General features: G+C 32.4%; 1 protein-coding gene across 4 annotated transcripts in view; it reads left to right on the forward strand.

Annotated features, from left to right (window-relative positions):
• The first annotated feature begins 14,120 nt into the window (after positions 1-14,120).
• LOC125055878 (protein sickie) overlaps positions 14,121-19,842 on the forward strand; it is a 162,077-nt gene continuing 156,355 nt past the window's right edge. For all 4 annotated transcript variants that reach the window (XM_047658534.1, XM_047658535.1, XM_047658536.1 and 1 more), the window contains exon 1: positions 14,121-15,434. In XM_047658534.1, the coding sequence (XP_047514490.1) occupies positions 14,136-15,434 (1,299 nt within the window). In that variant the 5' untranslated portion in view covers positions 14,121-14,135. The remainder of the gene's footprint in view (positions 15,435-19,842) is intronic.

The raw sequence follows: 19,842 nt of genomic DNA on the forward strand, positions 1-19,842 counted from the left end.
GGATGAGGCTCGGAATTATTGGATGCAGACGTGACCGTGGTAACGCGTGCCGAATAACAATACGTTTATTTTTGAGAACACCTCAGACTTCAGGATGTAAAAAATCGAGAAAATCCGTTATAGTACGAATATACAAGCCTATAAGGCCTCCTTATCATGGTAGAAGTCTTGCGTCCGAAATCTTTATACAACTTTATTTTCTTATAGACAGATCTAAGTTTAATTCTTATTCTAATGATCTAGGCCTTGTAGCATTTTCGACTGGTAATTTGAAATAGGATGCTACTGATCTTGCAAGCTTATGAAGGCTGTTTCAGCCTCGCTATTGAAAATATGTGACATAGTTTCTGATCAATTGGATTAGTTGGTATTCATGATTTCAAGTTCATGCTCAGTTACAATCATTGTTAGTACGTTATAGTAGTGCTTAGATATACATCTTCATTTACGGATTTGGTTGATGAAAATATTGTAGAAGGCCGGCTGTATGTAAATTATTTGGCATCCAATAGTATTGTTGCAATGGTGAATTCAAAGGCGGGAAACCAACGCAACGTAGACCTCTTTTTGTGCATTAACACATAAAAGGATAGATACTTCTATCTCTATTTCGTCTTTGAATTTAGTCTACGAAATGCAGTAACATCATCTATTACGGGTATATTTGAGTCTGGTTTTTTGGTTTAAAACTAGTGAAACTAGGTTTAGAATACTACTGACACATGTATTGAGCAATAAGCCTATTAATAATAATTATTAACTTATGATGAGTTGTTGCATAAACATTTAATATTACAAAGTTTTAACTTTTAGTCACATGACGTTGTTAGCGTCAGTCTTATTTACAAAGTCATGTTAATTAACAGAAAGATTATATAAACAAATCTCATTGTGAGCAGCGCAAAAACAAAAGTGTCAGGTTACAATACGGGGGGTTGAGCCTACATTCGTTTTTGATTAAACAAATTGTCCGAACAGTTTATTGCTCCCCTGGGCTAATCTCTCTTCGGCGACTTTTACAGCGCGTATACAACTTTAATACAATGTTGCTGGAATAAGTAACTGTATTTATAAAATTTTAACGTACGAGATGCTGTAGCTTGGTTATAGCTTTCAATTTTTCTTTGCTTTTACAAAACAAGGGAGTACCATAAACTAGATAAAACTGGTAACACAATGACGTTATTTATCAACCTGCACTTGACAGCTACCCTTTATTAAAAGAAGGCCAATATCCCTGAAGCAGATATTAATACAAAACAATGGCACTACAACCCTTGGTAGCCTCAGTATTTGTTTCCTGATCATTTGCTTTTCTTTATAATAGGCATGTAAGTTATCGGCCTTCTAAGACATGCCTGTTTTGCACGATTTTTCCTTCACCGTACGAGCGAGTGATAAATGATAAAGAGCCGTAGTTCGAAGCTACGACCTCGGGGAGGAGAACGGGCTGAAGCCACAAAGCCAACTCTTTTGTTAGATGTTAATAAAGACTATTGATAATAATTATTTTCAATAAGAAGATAATGTCAGTCAGTGTGTTGTGTAGACGCTACTGTTATAAAAGTTATGGATTATTATTAAGTGAATGATAATTGTGGCAAATTATACATAAATAAATAAATACCAAAGATCTCTCAGTTCAAATATCTTATATTTATTAATAGAACAGACGGATAAGCAAATAAAAACATTTTCCTCTGTATTCTGTGGGTTGTATTTTTTAATCTCGTTGCACTGAGTTATTATGTAACGTACCAGAAATATTGTCGCGAAAGTAATAGAAAATACTTGTTTAGCTTACATAATTTATCTTAGCACAGATTAGGCTCCAAAAACCGTGTATTTTACCTATATGAAGCTGACACCAGCGACAATAATATATGCAAAGAAATACACCTACATCTCGTTTCTTATATTGGCTGAAATATTTCAACGAATCTCCTCAAGAGTATTGAAAATATTTACATTTTCACACTTTACCCTTAACACAACAAAGGTGTCTGAAAATATGATTGAATATTTTATACACACCTGAGACGTTTTAGAATACAAATATTTTAGTTGCCAAATACGCTATGAATATTGTATGCTTTAAAACTTAGAGACGTATTTTCAAACCGATTCTCTAGTTCTATCTCTTTCTTAATGTAAGTATTAAGGACAGCCAAAGATGTATTGAAGAATATTCTTCATTCACTAGGGTACAGAAAACAAGGAACATATTTTTTCGTAGACTATCGAACGGCCAACTACAAAACCGAAGGGCTAGGCTATCAGCTTAAGATGGTACTTTTAATTGGAAAGTAAAAGTAGAATATTCTATCCGATTTTTACCTTTCTTCCTACGAGGACGGCAGACAGTCCAAAAAGGCACTGCCAGCAGTAAATCCGGTACTGACTAATCAGCTTCTAAGCCTAAACATAATTAATCTGAAAATAATGATAGGGACTATTACAGGCCACTATCTCCTTAATAAACATCTATTCCTCTTTGGCGCGACAGACAGTCCCTTGTGCAGAGGAATCAGTCGTCCTTGTAGTCCTGGAATGCGTGGCTGTAGCTACCCAACGAACAGAAAACCTCGGAGTAGTGAGGTCGTTCCGTGAAGCCTGCGACGTGAAGAAACTTCTGAGCTTCTGGAAGGAACTAGGCTGGCTTAATTTGCCAGGACAACGCACAAATGGGCGTCTAATTTCGGTTGTTTTATGTAATGTTTGTATTTAATACATAATATGTAATACTCCTCATTATTTAGTTTTGGTAGCCTGTAGTTTAGTTTAGATTCACAAAGTTGTGTGCTCCCAAGCACATACTATTTGGCATTGAAATGAACTTTGAGTAAACACAATAATTTCTATAACACAATAAGCCATAATCGGTATAGATAAAAATATATAATATACAATTTGAACGTTTCACTTCAACTCTTCTATAAGTAGCAATAATATTATTCAAGCACCAACATACAAGGAATTATTGAGACATCCTCTATTGAAAATAAAATAATGTAAACACAGCAAATCGCTTCTGTGAAATATTGTTGCAACATGTGCTTCGCTAAACGTATCGGTTTATTTAAATCAATTCGCATTGGGAACTTAATATGAAAAATGCCGTATATTTTTCGATTGGATTTATGTAATACATACACAAGTCCGATAAGTTTGTGTATGTATCAATACATCTCTTTGATTTCTTTCACCTGGGTTTATAAATAATTAAATATTATACTAGCTCATGAATACACTTTTTCCTAGGAAAGTCTATTCGAACGTATAGACGATATTGGGTACTGCACCCGATTATACTAAATACTAATATAAACAAATAATGAGCATAAAATATGAAATATACACAATGTAGATTTAAAGTAGCTGCGACATGGCCTTCTGGAAAAACTTGGTTTATAACGCTTTTACAAAAATTATTTTCGCAAGTACAATAGCAATTTTTGGGAGTACAGAAATACAGCGGACCGCTGGCCGTAATTTTTGTTTATTTCGTTTCTTTGTTATGGACTGCACAATCCACTTCATATTTTATTGTTAAATACATAAGAGGATTAATATTGGATAACATTTATTATTATTTTTAACTTTTTTTTGTAAATTGAATGCTCGTAGTTATTATGTTGTATATTTTATGCATTGATTTTTTAGATAAAACTTGAAAAAGAGAAATTCAAATAGCTCGCTTGTAGCTCGAACGGAAGGACAAATTTACTTGAATGTAAGTCCGGATTTTAATAGTCAAAAGGAAAGATTTTGAGTAAATATATTTATAAAAATTGAACCCGAAACCTTTAATACTAACCGTAGATTGCGCTACAACGCCAGTTAAACCGTTCTAGCAGTTAACTCGATTGGAGTCGATCGATTGCTGTGAGTGCAGACTTATTGCGACGTGCCGGGAAAAGTGATATCTCAAAAATTTTAAAATAAGACTTTAGGCTTTACTGTAGTATTTTAAAACTCCTCTGTCTTGTTGAAAAATATTGCTTGTTTCAATTAAGATGTCGATTAGTTATAATGCTATAGAATCTCAAACTCACTCTAAGAACTTAAAGAAAATCTCGCTAATATGTTCAAAAATTTCACTTATATGTTCATCCATATTTTTATTCGTCAGGTTATATAAGTACGAAAGTATATTTAAATAAAATATACTTTCGAACGTATGCTTACTACACATTATAACCACTATACAATTCCAACTAACAAAATCTCAAATTATATATAGTTACCTACTTGTTAGCATGGTAGACACCTCTTATAATGTGTTTGTTTACACTATTCTATAAATTAATAAGTGTATCTTAATCGCATCTGTGGTAGATTATTTTTTAACATAAAATCAAGCAATGTTTAAAAAAAGGTGTTTTGGGTTATACAAAGAGACCTACGTTCTAATAAAAGTGTATCACATTATATCGTACGGATGGGTTCGTGATCTTTAAAACATGAAATAAAAATAGTACCTACTCTTAGTATCCAGATTATGACATAATCTTAGATTTTTAAGTACTGTGACACGATTGCGAAACATCGCGTGAGGGAACGGCGTTAGAAGCAAGAACCCTTTGGTGTTATTTATTGGGGAGCAGTTCCTTCTGACTTCGATATAATACACGTAATATAATAAATATCCTGTAAGCCGTGTGAAATATTAGAGCTAACTTTGTTGGGACTTTGAACAGAATTATGACAATGTCGTTAGTTCAAACGCGTTTTACGCGGAAATATGTGAAATATTAATGCGTTTTATATTGTTATTGTGACTAAAATGGGCGTAGAAATGTTTCTGGGCAGCTCGAGATTTCATACTAGATTAAAAGATTAATTTTGCTGCATATATAATAGCAATCTAGACATTATTTTTTAAGGTCCAAATCCTTAATTTTTAATTTCACATCCAAATAAAAATAGTATTCAAAAATCAACCTATTAAATAATCAAAGTAAACATTATTTAAATAAACTTTTAATAAAACAAATTTTGCGATCACATTTTTAACCGTTGCGTGGTGATTATGTAGCCTTAGATGTGTTTTCTAAACACATTTGACTACCAAACACATATCAATAGAGGCCATTATAATACACATTTTTAACAGCTTTAGTTCGGATACAGGGTATTTACAGTAAAAATAAACTAGATTAAAGATAAGCAATTAGTGAAATGGGTTAGATACAAATGGTCATGTTAAATGTGCGTGAGTAATGCTATTATAGGTGAAGGGTAATTAAAAAGGGATAAATTTTCACAACTCAAATAGCAGGGGACCGTTATTTATTAACATCGATTTGAAATCAAATTATTTTACCGTCAGCGATGTGCCAAGATGATGCCTGCAAAGGTATGTTATCGTGTTTTATAAGTAACTACTTCATATAAATCCTTATGAATTTTTGGAATTGTAATATAATTAGCAAAAGGTAGAAGGGATCGACGCATTTATGTGTTGACATTTGACACTCATTGCTGAAAACTATTGCTTTTTATAGTACTCTGAATTCTCGTATATTCGTAACTAGCGGACTGTGGATTTTTATGGTCCTTGTCCCTTTGCTGAGACATACGGCCTCCAATTATTTGAAAAGAGAGCTTACTCCTCCATCAAAGGCCGGCAACGTACTCACTAAAATAGGTGTCCATGGTTGCAGTGACTGCCTTTTATGGCTATCTCATAGGCTCCTTAGCCCTTCTATCTTATATAAAACGTATTATTTCATTGTTTTATTTAAATTTCAATAGAAATATCAATTAATGTTATATCAGTTTCATATGCAAAAAAATTAAATTAGTAAATATTGTAGGTACTTCTAAATATGTATATTTTTATACATAAACAGCTTTATGTGGTACGCCTAGGTTGAAATACAAGAGACTGAAAAACATAGATTGATAACGTAAATAGTTTCGGACTATACGATGGATTTGCCAACAGTATGAATCTTGTACTAGCCTCTCAGTATTGCTTAGATTACGTCGTTATTATCAATTCAGTCCGCATGTTCTACTAATTGGACGGTACAGTAACATGTATAGTACGACTTGTGTACTGAACGACTTATTGATTTACCATCAAGACCAAAACCATTATTTTTAATGTCCCTATAATTATTTAAAGATTATCATCGTGCGTATCATTTGAATCGATTCATGACACTGTTAATCGATTTCACAAACAGTATTTTGAATGCTATACTTATCATATTATTTACTATTTCTTCTACATAATACTCTTTACTTATTAAGCACCTGTTTAAAAACATGTCGATTTTATATAAAAAAACCGGTCGTACCATGAATAAGCACTTGACGTTAAACAATTGTGATTGTTATTAGACATGTTAATTTTAATTTGATAATTAAAAAAAAAAATTAACTTATGCAATTCAATATATAATTTACGATAAACAACCCAAACGGACTTTGAAAGGTTAGAACATTTTCACACATATTACAAATTGTAAATGTTTAAAATGGTAATCCATTGATAAGTCTAACGCAATAAAATAGCTAAAGTACGAGCATTTATGGTAACTTTTCTTACTCTTTTCTCATAAAAAATATTAGTTCTTTCATATATAGTCTGTTAAAGTAGTAAGTAACTTGAAGAATAAAGGTAGCAGTACATTATTTTAAATCTGTAGCTGATATGTATTGAAAGATAGATTATAGTTTCCGTAAAACCGGAATTACTTAACCGGTAATTGTTCACTAAAGCATCGAATGTTATGGTTATTTATGACCTGACGGACACCGGTCAGCCCGATCAGGCCTAATACCTGTTGAGTTATGACTCGGATTATTTGACTGGTTTGGTCTTCTTAGTCCTGGTGTGATGATCTAGTTGGTTGGTGGCATTATTATTCAGGTAATAACCTACTGTTCTAAACATCTAATATTAAAATCGTTCTTCTTTCCTTTTATCTTATACAATATTATTTATGCAAAATTAATCTTAAAAAAGTGTATATGATCTGTTTTCCTATAAATATATAACTTTATTCTGGCTGAGAAAGAATGAGAGGAGACTAAACGCCGTGGAATTTTGTGTAGTGTAACATTGCGTGATAGGAGCGAGCAGTGTGGGTTAGAAGACGAAATGCAAAGCATTCGAAAGGGAATGCTTAGGTGGTTTACCCATGTAGAACTGATGAATGAGAAGCCGTTAAAATATACAAGGCAACCGTGGATGGTGAAATCGGGTTGGGTAGGCCTTATCGTACTACCAGGACAAATCTAGGAGGTACAAGAGAAGGGACAAGTTAAAAGTACCCGACGACCGACTAGCATGAATTGTGATTCTCAGGAATGTGAATGAAGCGAGAGAGGTATGTCAGGACCGTAGCAAGTGGAGATCCGTAGTCTCTGCCTACCCTTTGGGGAAAAAGGCGTGATAATATAATATATTCTCATATTCGTAATATAAATTGGAATGTGAGACTGTACCTTTGTCTTTGATACATTACTAATTTTTATACTGGAATAAAAGTATAGATACTATGTTATTCTTAGCACTAGCTGGAAAAGAAGTAAATGAATTCCATTTTTAAATAAACGTAGGAAAGAGTTTCTATGCAATATCCGTTGGGGAGTGTCGTGTCAAGAGCACTATTTATCTTCCAGCCGTCAGAAGAACGAATGGTCCGGTCAGGATATTTGCATTCCTTTAACGGTCTACTAACTGAAAGACTATCTCAAGCGGTGCCTTGTCACTAGATTTATGGAGACATAGTAAAGGCGGCATGTCAATTTATTTCTTCCCACAATAGTTATAAAAATATATTTTCGGAATAAGTAGTGAAAATTTATAATCGATTTCAATACACAAAGACAGTTTAAATCAAATTTAAAGATTTGTACTAAAATATTTAAAGCTTATTCAATGTTCAAAACAAATTTTCAATCAACTTAACGAATTTTCCAATTTTCTGTGTCGTTTAATTGAAAAAGTTCCATGATCGAATTTTGTTTTAAATAATGCATAAAATTTTCTTATGAAAACTGATCTGACGGATTGCTCATTCTTTAATTAAGGGTGGAAATTTTAACCTCTAATATTGCCATTACTTTCCCTTAGACCACCCCTATTTAATATCACTTAATTTCATTAGATGTTTAATCTTTAGTATATATACGTAGAAGCTAATAATTCGTTTAACCAGAATAATTTAAAATAATAAAGAATTATGGCACCACGTTGCCTAAACTGTATGCTTTGATTTATTAATAAGGTAATAGGTATACACAAACTTTTATAATTCAAATTTAGAACGCCGTTTGAATGTGTGACGTAGTTAACTCCAATGTTTATGTAAAAATACAATTCTATTTTCTAATAGCAAAGTGGACACATTAATGTTAAAGACATTTCAATTCGTCCAGTATGACTGCATATACAACCGATTTTGCCAAACCACATACAAACTATAACAAGCTGTTACAACCAAAATTATTAAACCGATCCCCATTCTTTAATAAAACGTGCCGTCTGAATTAATTAATTCTGCATTGCTTATTCCTTATTACGACATGGTTCCATTACAACATAAAAACCCCGATCGAAGTACTTTTCCGTTTACACGAGGGTTATTATAGCATGATCCGAGCTTGAACGGATAACTTATGGTGGGTCATGGAATCTGCATTTAAATGGGATCGAGGTTCATATCAGAGGGATTACGTGGAAGGTTTCGGGATTCGATCCGCGGATGGGAAATATGGCGCTCGGCCAACTTAGGGTAATGTACGAACTTTGTGTTTATGTGACGCTTACGAGACTTCTAAAGATTTGAATTTAAAAGTAATAATATAACTTGAATGTAAACGAGTTAAACTTGAAAAATATTATACAAACAGTATCCGTTTAAATGTTTCAAATAAAAAAATTCAAGATTTACGACGACAACCTATAATTTTGTCTATATAAGAATTTACTTATGCGTTTACAACGCCTTTTTATACTTATTATTATATATATCTATATAATATAAGGTCCCAGTTGCACGCAGCCGTGCCATATCCATGTCTACTGCTTTATATTAATTGTTTATTTGTGTGCAACTAAGTGTAATATCATACTAACACTAACACAGATAACAACACTCTTCAATTCGTTGCAATTCAAAAATAGAATATTTGGGAATACAACGTTAACGTAATACAAATTAAATCCAATTTTGACAGCGTTCTTCGACATAATATAATTATTTATTAATGACTTGGTATTACTGCGGTTTCACTTAGAAAATGCTATTTCAAATAAAGCTAGCAAAGCCAAGAAAGCTCACGGGAAATTCGTTCAATATCTAATTGTCTGTTCGTTATTCCGATATTACCTTGGCATTGAAATATTACTCTAACTATTCAACCATGATGGTTTATGATTGAATTACAATACCTCAAACGGATGGAGTTATCCTTGTAACACTAGCACGTATAAATAATAAAACAATTCGTGGATAAAAATACTTAACAATCTGAAATCTAGCATAATTAAGACAATGTTACCTTATTGCTAACAAGCGAAATCCTGGCAAACATAAAAATAAAACTACCATAAATGCAACAATGCTGTGGTAGTAAGCAAAACGTGTGTTCTTTTATTAAAATACCGAATCTTGAACAGTTTTCGTAGTAATTAGGCAAGTTGCAGCTGTTAAATGCGGCGGTTAATAAATGTAAATGACCCCAAAAAGCCTAACATATATGCTCAAATTTTCATTAAGAAGCTTTTGAAGGACTTTGGTACTGATTATATACATATTTTTGTCTAAGATTAGACATTACTGCAATTTATCTTATAAACTAATAAAAACAAAATCAACATGTTTTGTTCTGTAAATATTGCATCGCCATGGGTCTATTTACAAAAGTCGTATTTCGCTTCATATCACGTTGTTTGGCTTTAGCTAAGCATAAAATATGGTTCGCTAAAATAAGAGAAAACATTATAAAACAGAACATACGAGGAAAAGCCGTTTATGACCCGGCGCCGTGCGATGTGATCCCTTGGTAATGGAATGAGAAAAATAATTATAGGAAGCTTTGTATAGTTCATTCAATTGAACCTAACTTCACTTTGATCAATCTATGTGAAAAAATACATCATTGCCTAATTTCACTCTGATGAACATGGCTGAGGACTTTCCATATTTCACATATACATTATTAAATTAGATTAAAATCTTTGTTAAAAGTTGCAGTCAGGTGTTTTTTATTATAGAAATTCAAAACCTACTATATTAATTACAATACGAATTTAATGAATCAAAAATACAATATTTTAGAAATAATGACAACGTAGAAATCGTCGCATTCTTATTTGATGTCAACAACTAATCAGAATAGTTTTATACAAAGAAACAGAAACAAAATTTATTCAGTTTCTCTTATTACATTATCATATCAAAGGATTATCAAATCTTCAAGAGTGTGAACACTTGAATTCCGGCAGGGCTTGAACCCCATACAATTAGACAATGATAAATGGTTCGGGAAAAATCTCATCTAAATATTTAATCGAAAACTCCCCCTACTAGTACGGAATGCGTTGACTATGTCCAATGTCCCCTACTAGTGTAGAATACATAGAACATAGGGTCCTAGTTTTGTGGGCGAGGGCAATGTGTCACGTGTATCTCGCCTATTTAATTATTATTTCTAATAATTCAGCATATAATGGAAAATATGTTTTTGACTTAAAGAAACAACATTTTAGAGCTGGGTCTCAGATTTATCTTCTTAAATTCAGTATCTGTTTCGTGATCATTTGATCAATTTGATCAATTGTATCAATTGTAATAGGTGATCTGCCTGATGTTTCTGATACTCGAATATTTTGGGCGTGAGGCATGCTGGCTTGCTTACGATGTTTTGCTTCATCGTACGGGCGAGTGTTAAATGCGAACATAGAAAGTCTATTAGTGCACAGCTGGGGATTGAACCTACGACAGTGAGAGTCGCAGGCCACTAGGCCGATACGGCTCTTGCTTTTCCATGTGAATGAAAGCAAATGACGGGCACGGCCATATTGCGTTTATCAAAAATGTTATAAACTGTTCTAGTAAAAAAAATATTGCACTTATTCGATATAACACGCCACATTTAACCAAGAGTGCATCGGAATGCACCGAGGGTGTCACCCCAGTATCCAATGCAAATAATATTTCTTCCCGACAAAATATTGCATTGTTAATACCGCTAAAATGCCTCGCCAGCCCTATTGTGTTTGTATGGGTTTTATTAGTTCGTTTTATTAGCCGCGAAAGGGCATCGAATATTTGATCTAAAATGTGACTATAATTTAGGTTAATTTATTGGGTTCTACATTTTCATCCTAATATTACATAATTATTTACGAAAATATACAAATGAACGAAATTAGATTAAAATATATAAAATAAAATAAATACCTATTAATATTTTTTCCTTTATAGCAAACTGCCAATCCTGACTACGTGATAATCGTAGGGGCGTAGAGACCTCGCAAAAAAATGTATCCGAAAATCAACATGAAAATGAAATACATGAAATTAATAGAGTAAAAATACCATGAAGAAAAATACTTGTCCAGTCGCTTAAATGTTTAAGTGGCGCTTACATAGTAGTTGCCTGGAAGAGATCGTTCGAAAGCGATAAGGCCGCCAGTTGCCCTCCTTTTCATTTAATTATGTCAATTGTATTATATTTGCAACGAAGTGTTAAGAAATAAATAAATAAATATTTGTTGGCGAAACCAAACAAGTAAATCTAAATCAATTAATACATTATTATTATTACAATGTTGTATTTTTGTTTGGCAAAAGGCCACCTATATGCTATAATGAGATATATAAATCAAGGCAGAAATATATCAGTTCTATTTTGGAGTAACTTCATAAAAATTAAATCTTGCATTGAAAATATTGTTATATGGTAGATCTTTCATACTCTCTCTTAAACTATTATTGAAGCGTGTCTTAATTACTGTAAAGTTTGCGATATTTTTTAACACATAGTGAAAATTATTATATAACGTAAACACATATGCTTTCATTATGTTCACGGTAATTACTATGATCACGATTTTCACGTGATTAAATACTTTTTACCGTCAAAACTTCCGCACATTTTAATATCATAAACTAGATTGTATAGGGAAATTGCATTAATATGTGTTTATATTGAAGTAATGAAATTTTTTTTAAACAGACAGAGTGTTATTACATAAAATAACAGAAAAAAACATGTGTTGTATATAGTTATACTTGCTAATATTACCTACGTCTGCATTAAGATCTGAAATGATTATTTATTATTTACTTACTATTATGATTACTATGCAACGAAATTCTTTTACCAAGTTTTGTGACAAAGTCTACTGTTACTAATTCTACTGATATAAAAACTCCCAAAAGTAAAAATAACAATACTTACTACCATTACTACGGTTTTTTAATAATTGACACACACTTCGTATAAAAAATTAATTATTTAGTACAATTGCAATTACAGTATAAAGATTGTACTTAAATTCACTATAACAATAAAACACCGCCTTATCTTAGAAATGGGAGACAATTTTTCGCAAGAATAGGATAATGTTAGGGTTTCGAATAATTTTCTAATTTGCCTTCTAAGCCGTGGCTTTTCGGTTTTCCCCCAATCTTAAATTGCACCTTAAACTTCGTCTTCCTGACCTATTTAGGAAAATACACGTTTCAAGTTCGGCTTTTTAAGCATCTATCCCTTTCTTACATTTAAGGATAAAAAGAGACACATTTGCCAATGTTGATAGCATCGGGAAATTGCATACTTTGGTTGGAAAATTCTTATAGCATGTTTGAAACGGTTTGATTTTTTTACACATTTTTTTTTTCATTACCTAAAACTATTTTTCTGTTTTTTTGTGTGTAGAAGAATTTCTATATTATAACTTATTATACATATACTATTTTACTTTAAAAGAACATTGCTATATGGAATGCTGTCTTACGACTTTTGCCTTGTAAGTGTACTCTTTATTCAATTTAAAATAAAATATATCCTATTATTTGAATTGCCATAATACAAGGAAACTGTATTTTCGAGGGTTATTCGCGAATTGGTCGCGTGGCGCTCTTAAATCACTTAACTAGAGCGACTTCGCGTACCCTTTAAACTTTGTTCTGCTGAAATGGGACTAGAAAATTCATTTAACAGAATTTTGTATAACGTAAAACTTGTGTCAAAGACGCAATCACTCACAGTTACGTTCATAGTAATGACTTTTAAGAATATTTGTTACATTCATTCTTGATACATTTCTGATATACAAGCTTCCTTACTTCTTGTTTTAATTCATTAAACTACCACTACTACCTTAACAACCGTTTAGCCTAAGTCGCCTATACATTGTAATATTGTACAATGTACATACATACAATTGTGTTGATTGAAACCCTAGTAGAAGTACTATGAACTCCTATGGATTTATTTTCGTAGAAGGAAGTAAAGTTTTTTCTAGAAAAATAAATCCTACTTGGAATGATATAGGAACGCACGTAACTTGTACGTTCGACAAATTGATCGAAGAGGAATTCGTAGAGTTTGTTAAGACTTCGGCAAGTTGCTTTGTAAAGACAACTTCTGAGAACGTGCTCTTTTATCAGTTTATTTAACTTTCACGTATGTCTTGCTCGTAATACACTCTATATGTATAAAATCAAAATCTTATAAAATTAGAAAAGTCATTTTATATATTGCTACATACCTACAATTAAAATGTACTGTTACTAAAATGATGAATAATGCAAAATTATACGTATAAACAAAGATATTATAGAATGGAATTACAAGGCTATATCCAAACACTGAATCTAATTACCTAACTATTGGCTAGACCCTTCGTGGTTCGGAATATTTATTGCTCCTACTTTTCACATAATTGGGTTAACTAACTTTGTGGACACTCGAGAGCAATTTGTCAAAACCTTGACAAGCGTTGGTCCAAGAAATTGTCTCTATAATAAACTTACCAATAATTTACCCCATGAATTACAATATTTGTCATTTTTTTTCCGAACGTAGATATGCTCCAATACACTAACTCTAGTGAAGTATTTCAATTATAGCACAAGTTTTAAACATGAAATTAAATTATAATGACAAGTCCTAGACGTATAAAAAAGAGTGGTCAGTGCATAGCAACACAAGTGGATTGGGATTCACCTTCAACTGAAACAGGAACAGTTAAACGAAGATCTTCTTGTCCCGAAAATACAACTAAATATTCTGTTGCAACACAAAATTCTATTGAAGAAGTGGTTACACCATCAGATTCCGAAGCTGGTGCTACAAGAAGTTTAAATGAAGAGACTACAAATCCCCTATTAGATATAGAACAAAGAATATCATGTATTATAAATGAGAATCGAAGTTCACAGAGCAATTCCGAAAGTGATGTTGAAGCTATAATAAATACAATTTTTGAAGAATCAAAGGAAGAAAGTTCAATTGAAAGTCAATATGCTGTTGTTAAACGCGACCGAGGTAAAACTTTTATTAAATCAAGCGAAACAAAATCCAAATTTATACATAATTTGAAACAGGCATCATGTAATATAACTTTGGAACACAATCATAAAGCAAAGCCTTTACAAAAATTAAACAAATCTTTAGATAAAGCAAAAAATTCTATGATATCCAAAGACACAATAAAAATTGAAAGTAAGTCAAGTGTTCTACCAGTGTATAAAAGTAAAATTATTGATCAATCTATAGCTTTTAATGAAGATAAACAAAGGAAAAAGGTAATTTCAAAACTAAAGTTGCCTTTTTCACCTTCCCGAGTAATGGAAAGACCGAAGCCAAACTTTTTACAAGATAAAACACAAGCGAAAGATGCTAAACCTCAATCATTATTAGCCAGTCCTGTTAGAAGAACAATATCAAACGAATATGTACGTTTGAAATTTACTAATGACACTGTTGTCCGTCGAACTATCGATGGAAAATCCATACCAAAAATAACGCCCAAAATTCAATCCATAATTCCTGAAAGCCCAGTAGATAGCGAAGATCCATTCCTCAATTTAAGCCCAAATAAAAAATATACAGTTACCGTGAACAATAAAGTGAGATGTGACAAAGATAATTATGTTATATTTGATCCTAAGACGGGTTTTAGTACGGATCGAACTAAATCACGTATACCCAGTGGAAAGACAACAGAAAAGTCTAAAATTCCACTAAAACCACCAAGTGATAGATCAATAAGTGAACCCAAAGTAAGTGCAAGTGATTCGGACAGTGGTATATTGTCGCCAAACTCTCCTGGTGATGGCAAGCAATACTATGTTAATGCTGCTGTCTTTAGTGAAAGTGCCAAGAACCGTGCAGCAGATTTGGATATCAGAATCGTCGACCCAGATGTGGCTAAAAAGGCAACAGAACAAATTAAGGTTAGTTTTATTTATTACTTAATTAACTTTTAAATATTACTTGTTACCTAGGAATACAATATACTATTTGTGTTGTACGTCGATTATCAAGTTGTTAATTTAAACTTTATCAACCGTGAAATCATATTTCTTTAGGCACTGCTAGCGCCATCTCTTAGACGGTAGAATTTAAAAAAATGCGTATGAAAGGAAAAGAAAAATATTTTTTTTGGTGTTAAAATGTTATTTTGTACACTATATTTGAGAATGAATTTGATTATTTTTGTATAGTTTTTAATTTGGAATTCCGTAGCGCTGTTTTTACAAACTAACATAATATTGCTATTGCCCGCTAGGTGGCGCTAATATAAAAGCTATACCTGTTCTATTCTCCACCCTTGATGTAGTGGCTATGTAAGTACATCTATTACTCGACACTACCTCATTATTCGGAAGCAATCGTGCAGTTAATATCCAAATGGGTCCATTTAGTGAAAATAATGGATGGTAACCGCCCGTGTTATATGATGCTTTTGTAATGATGGTGTTTTGTACGCGTGGGCAATTATTATAGTGCCTGCAATCAACGAATGCTTAACTGAACCATTAAATTAATTGTTCGTTTCATGTAAAAGAACGCATATTCTTTTGTCTCATTAATTAGTAAGGACAATTATGTGCATTTGAACCGTTTACAAAATCATTCATGATGACAATTTTGATACTTGATACTGGATTAATGCAAAAAAGGTTTTAAGCTTATTCGGATTTTTTTTTATATTGAATGGGACGTCAAATTTCTTTGTGAATACGAAACGTGAAGATAAACCATATACTTTTTATTGACGTTCATAAGCTACCTTTGATATTGATGTATAATCAATATGAAAGATCAATATTTAATTGGATAGGGTAGGAAATGTATGTGTTACCATAAAACGCTACTCTAAAGGTGGGAACTGACCAAAGTTACGAGGTGTAATGTAACATGTATTGTAATGTTACACAGCGAGCATTCGTGCAGTCAGTACGTCGTGTTACGGGGAAACCAGCGAGCAATGAGCCGCAGTTCCCACCTTTAAGGTGGGAACTGACCAAAGTTACGAGGTGTAATGTAGCATTCGCATCGAGCGTGTTACGTTGTGTTCTAAAATCGGCGTAACATGCTCGTCAAAACTCTGTGCTCCACTTTAGCCGCCAGTGTTCACGAGATGTGATAGTGATAATGTTGATATCTTTCATTCTATTTAATTATTGTTTCATCCAAATTAAGAAGAAGAAAAAATGTTACTGGACATAAAACTTATTTAAAAACACAGGCGTATGAGGTGGTTTGTTATTGATTTCAATATTAAAAACCAAATGATTACTGGACAGTATAAAAACTTTGTACGCAGGTCTCGATTTTGAAGAACTGTTGAATTTAATTGGACCAAAAGTACTTAAAAAAGACATAATTTATAGAAAATCATAATCATGATCACTCGCGACGTGCGACGCGTAATTACTGAACCGCGTAACAGTCAAAGGATTTGCCAAAAAACCGACAGCCGGGTGGAGCACTCAAAGCGAGCAACGAGCGGCTCGTTGCTCGCTCGTTTCCCCGTAACACGACGTACTGACTGCACGAATGCTCGCTGTGTAACATAAAGGTGGGAACTGACCAATGTTACGAGGTGTAATGTAACATGTAATGTAATGTTACACAGCGAGCATTCGTGCAGTCAGTACGTCGTGTTACTGGGAAAAACAACGTAACACGACGTACTGACTGCACGAATGCTCGCTGTACAACATTACATTACATGTTACATTACACCTCGTAACGTTGGTCAGTTCCCACCTTTACATTACATGTTACATTACACCTCGTAACGTTGGTCAGTTCCCACCTTTAAACATACCACTGCATGTTTTTGCGACAGCTAATCATTTGAAAATACTGCATTCATACCGTGATTTTAGTGAATGTATGGTGGAGTTTAACCTGTTTGCTTCAAGAGCTACAAAAGTGCTCTTTTACAAACTGTTGCATTTTGTTTACACTGTACTGACAACGTACTTTGTTTCTTTAGGTTTGCTTTGATCTCGCTCTTAATTAAAGCGTTTTGAAATTTTCAAAATGATCTCTTTGTACTAAGCGTTATAATTATGTTTATTTTTTAATTACTTTAAATTAACGCTTAAAGGCGTTGAGTTCGTTATCTTCCTTTTCTCTTGTATAATTTTAATAGACGAGTTTTCTGAATTTTATGTATCAAATAATTCCCTAAAAATAATCTTGTATTGTCAAGACAAAGCACGTATCATATTGCTACATTTTTATCTAATTACTACTACTATTTTGACTTTACAGCGATGAACTAAATAATCATAATTTGATCTTGATATAAACCAATTAAACTAAAATAGGTACCTACTACATTAATTTAAGAAACTAAATCTGTAGCCAAAGGACTTATGAGAAACAGTACAATTATTACTAGCTTGCACTATAGTCTATAATGGGAAATATTGGGTAGGCTCAAATTAATGAACAACAAATGATAACAAGGCTACGAGTATTATATTTATATATATACTGCCTCACACGTAAATTTCGATGAATAGCATCGTTTTTATAGTCTAAAACGTATTCTTTCTTCGTATTTGACCGTATTTTAATGACCCAAAACCATATCCTAGTAGAAATAACTAAGGCCGGTAAATCGGTGTCGAAGTGTTGGAAATAATGGCACTTAGGGTTACATAGATTTTTTTTTGTCTATTGCTCATGTTATTATTTTTTGTGTCTTTTAAATTCTTTAAAACTTTGGCCTTATCAGGTATAATAATTCCCTAATACAAGGAGCATATCTAATTATAGAGAGCAAAAGTCTCAATTAGGTATTTTGTATTATTTTTGTGCTTTTCATTAGGTTCCAATAATTTATTTCAAACTTTTTAGCACTAGTTGGTATACCCAAAGTACAAAGATTATCTAAACTCCTGTGGAGTATTGAATCCATTTATGGAAAAATTTGAAGAGCACCTTGTGGGTTATTAAAGGTCAATGGTGTTGGCGAATGTCTTTGTTTGTTAGTCATATTGTGTTGTATTTTTTTTGACGAGTAAGCTCCTAAATGAGTTGCAATTAATAATACAAAGTATAAAGCTTTATTTAAGTTATAAAATAAATCTATTAATATAATATGTAATCAAAGAGTAAATACAGCAGTAGCAGTTAACAGAGGTCTGGGCTTTTCAGCAAGTTCTAGTTGATATTGAGGAGGTATAGTTAAGATTTTAAGTTTCAAATTGTTCTGTATATTCTGTAAATACGTGATACATATTTGTAATGAAAGTACAATTACATAGGTTAATTTCTTATTTATCTTTTTTTTATTGACTTTTAAAGTTTCATAAACTTTAAAACAGATTCAAAGGACTTAAAATAAAAAGAAAATTTTACTATTATGATTGTGTGCTGTAAGACTAACTTTTCTTGACAGCATTTAATCAAGAGCTTACCTATATAATATGCACTTTTAAAACTATTCATTAAGCATTTTCAAAGAAGAAAGTTACGAAATAAATATTCTGTTGTATTTAGTTATATTTTAGTCAGCATACAGCATATTAGTAATATTATAGTTATCTGAAAATTTACATTAAAATTAGTGTTCTACGCCCGGAAATAAACATATGTATACCTACTTTTACATTAGACAGCATTTTACGACAAATAATTAAGTTTTAAAGTATTCCACATTAGAGAAACAATCTTACAACTGTCGCCGGTACCGATTTTCGTCTGTGATCGGTTGTACCTACTATTTATAACATGTCTAAGTAAATGGTAAAGTCATACAATTATCATTCCATTTAGATTTAAGCAGGCTACCTATTTTTGCGAACGTAACAACTCAGTGGTCTTCACACTATAGGTAACACAATTGTAAATAACAGACTGGGCCCCCGATTGTCTACTTGCCTATAATAATAAATACAACAAACGCCACCAATATTTTATTTATAGATCGGTCTGTCTTCTGCGAACAACAAGTCATTCAATATTTAAATATTTTACGTAAACTGTGAAAGCTTCTTGAAATTTCTATAAAAACAGAGGATGTTCTAGGAAAGTCGTTTTGATGTGAAATCAAAGGGAGCCCGCGGGCGGTACGCCGCTCACGTGCACCCATAACCTAATTATTCATAGACTTTATGCTATAAGACAGGGAAATTTTCTAGTACTAGCTGAGTTTTTATAGAATAGAGGAATAACAGGTAAAAATAACATTTGATATTACCTCTTCAATGAATAAAAAATTGGTATTTCTATACCTTTTAGAACTAACGTTTACTAAATAATTATTTATCAATTGTACCTATAATCATAGCATAATGGAATTATGCCGAAATTATTGGTTTTACTTGAAATTTGTTT

The sequence above is a fragment of the Pieris napi genome, chromosome 14 (genome assembly GCF_905475465.1).
Source record: "Pieris napi chromosome 14, ilPieNapi1.2, whole genome shotgun sequence".
NCBI classification, from domain to species: Eukaryota; Metazoa; Arthropoda; class Insecta; order Lepidoptera; family Pieridae; genus Pieris; species Pieris napi.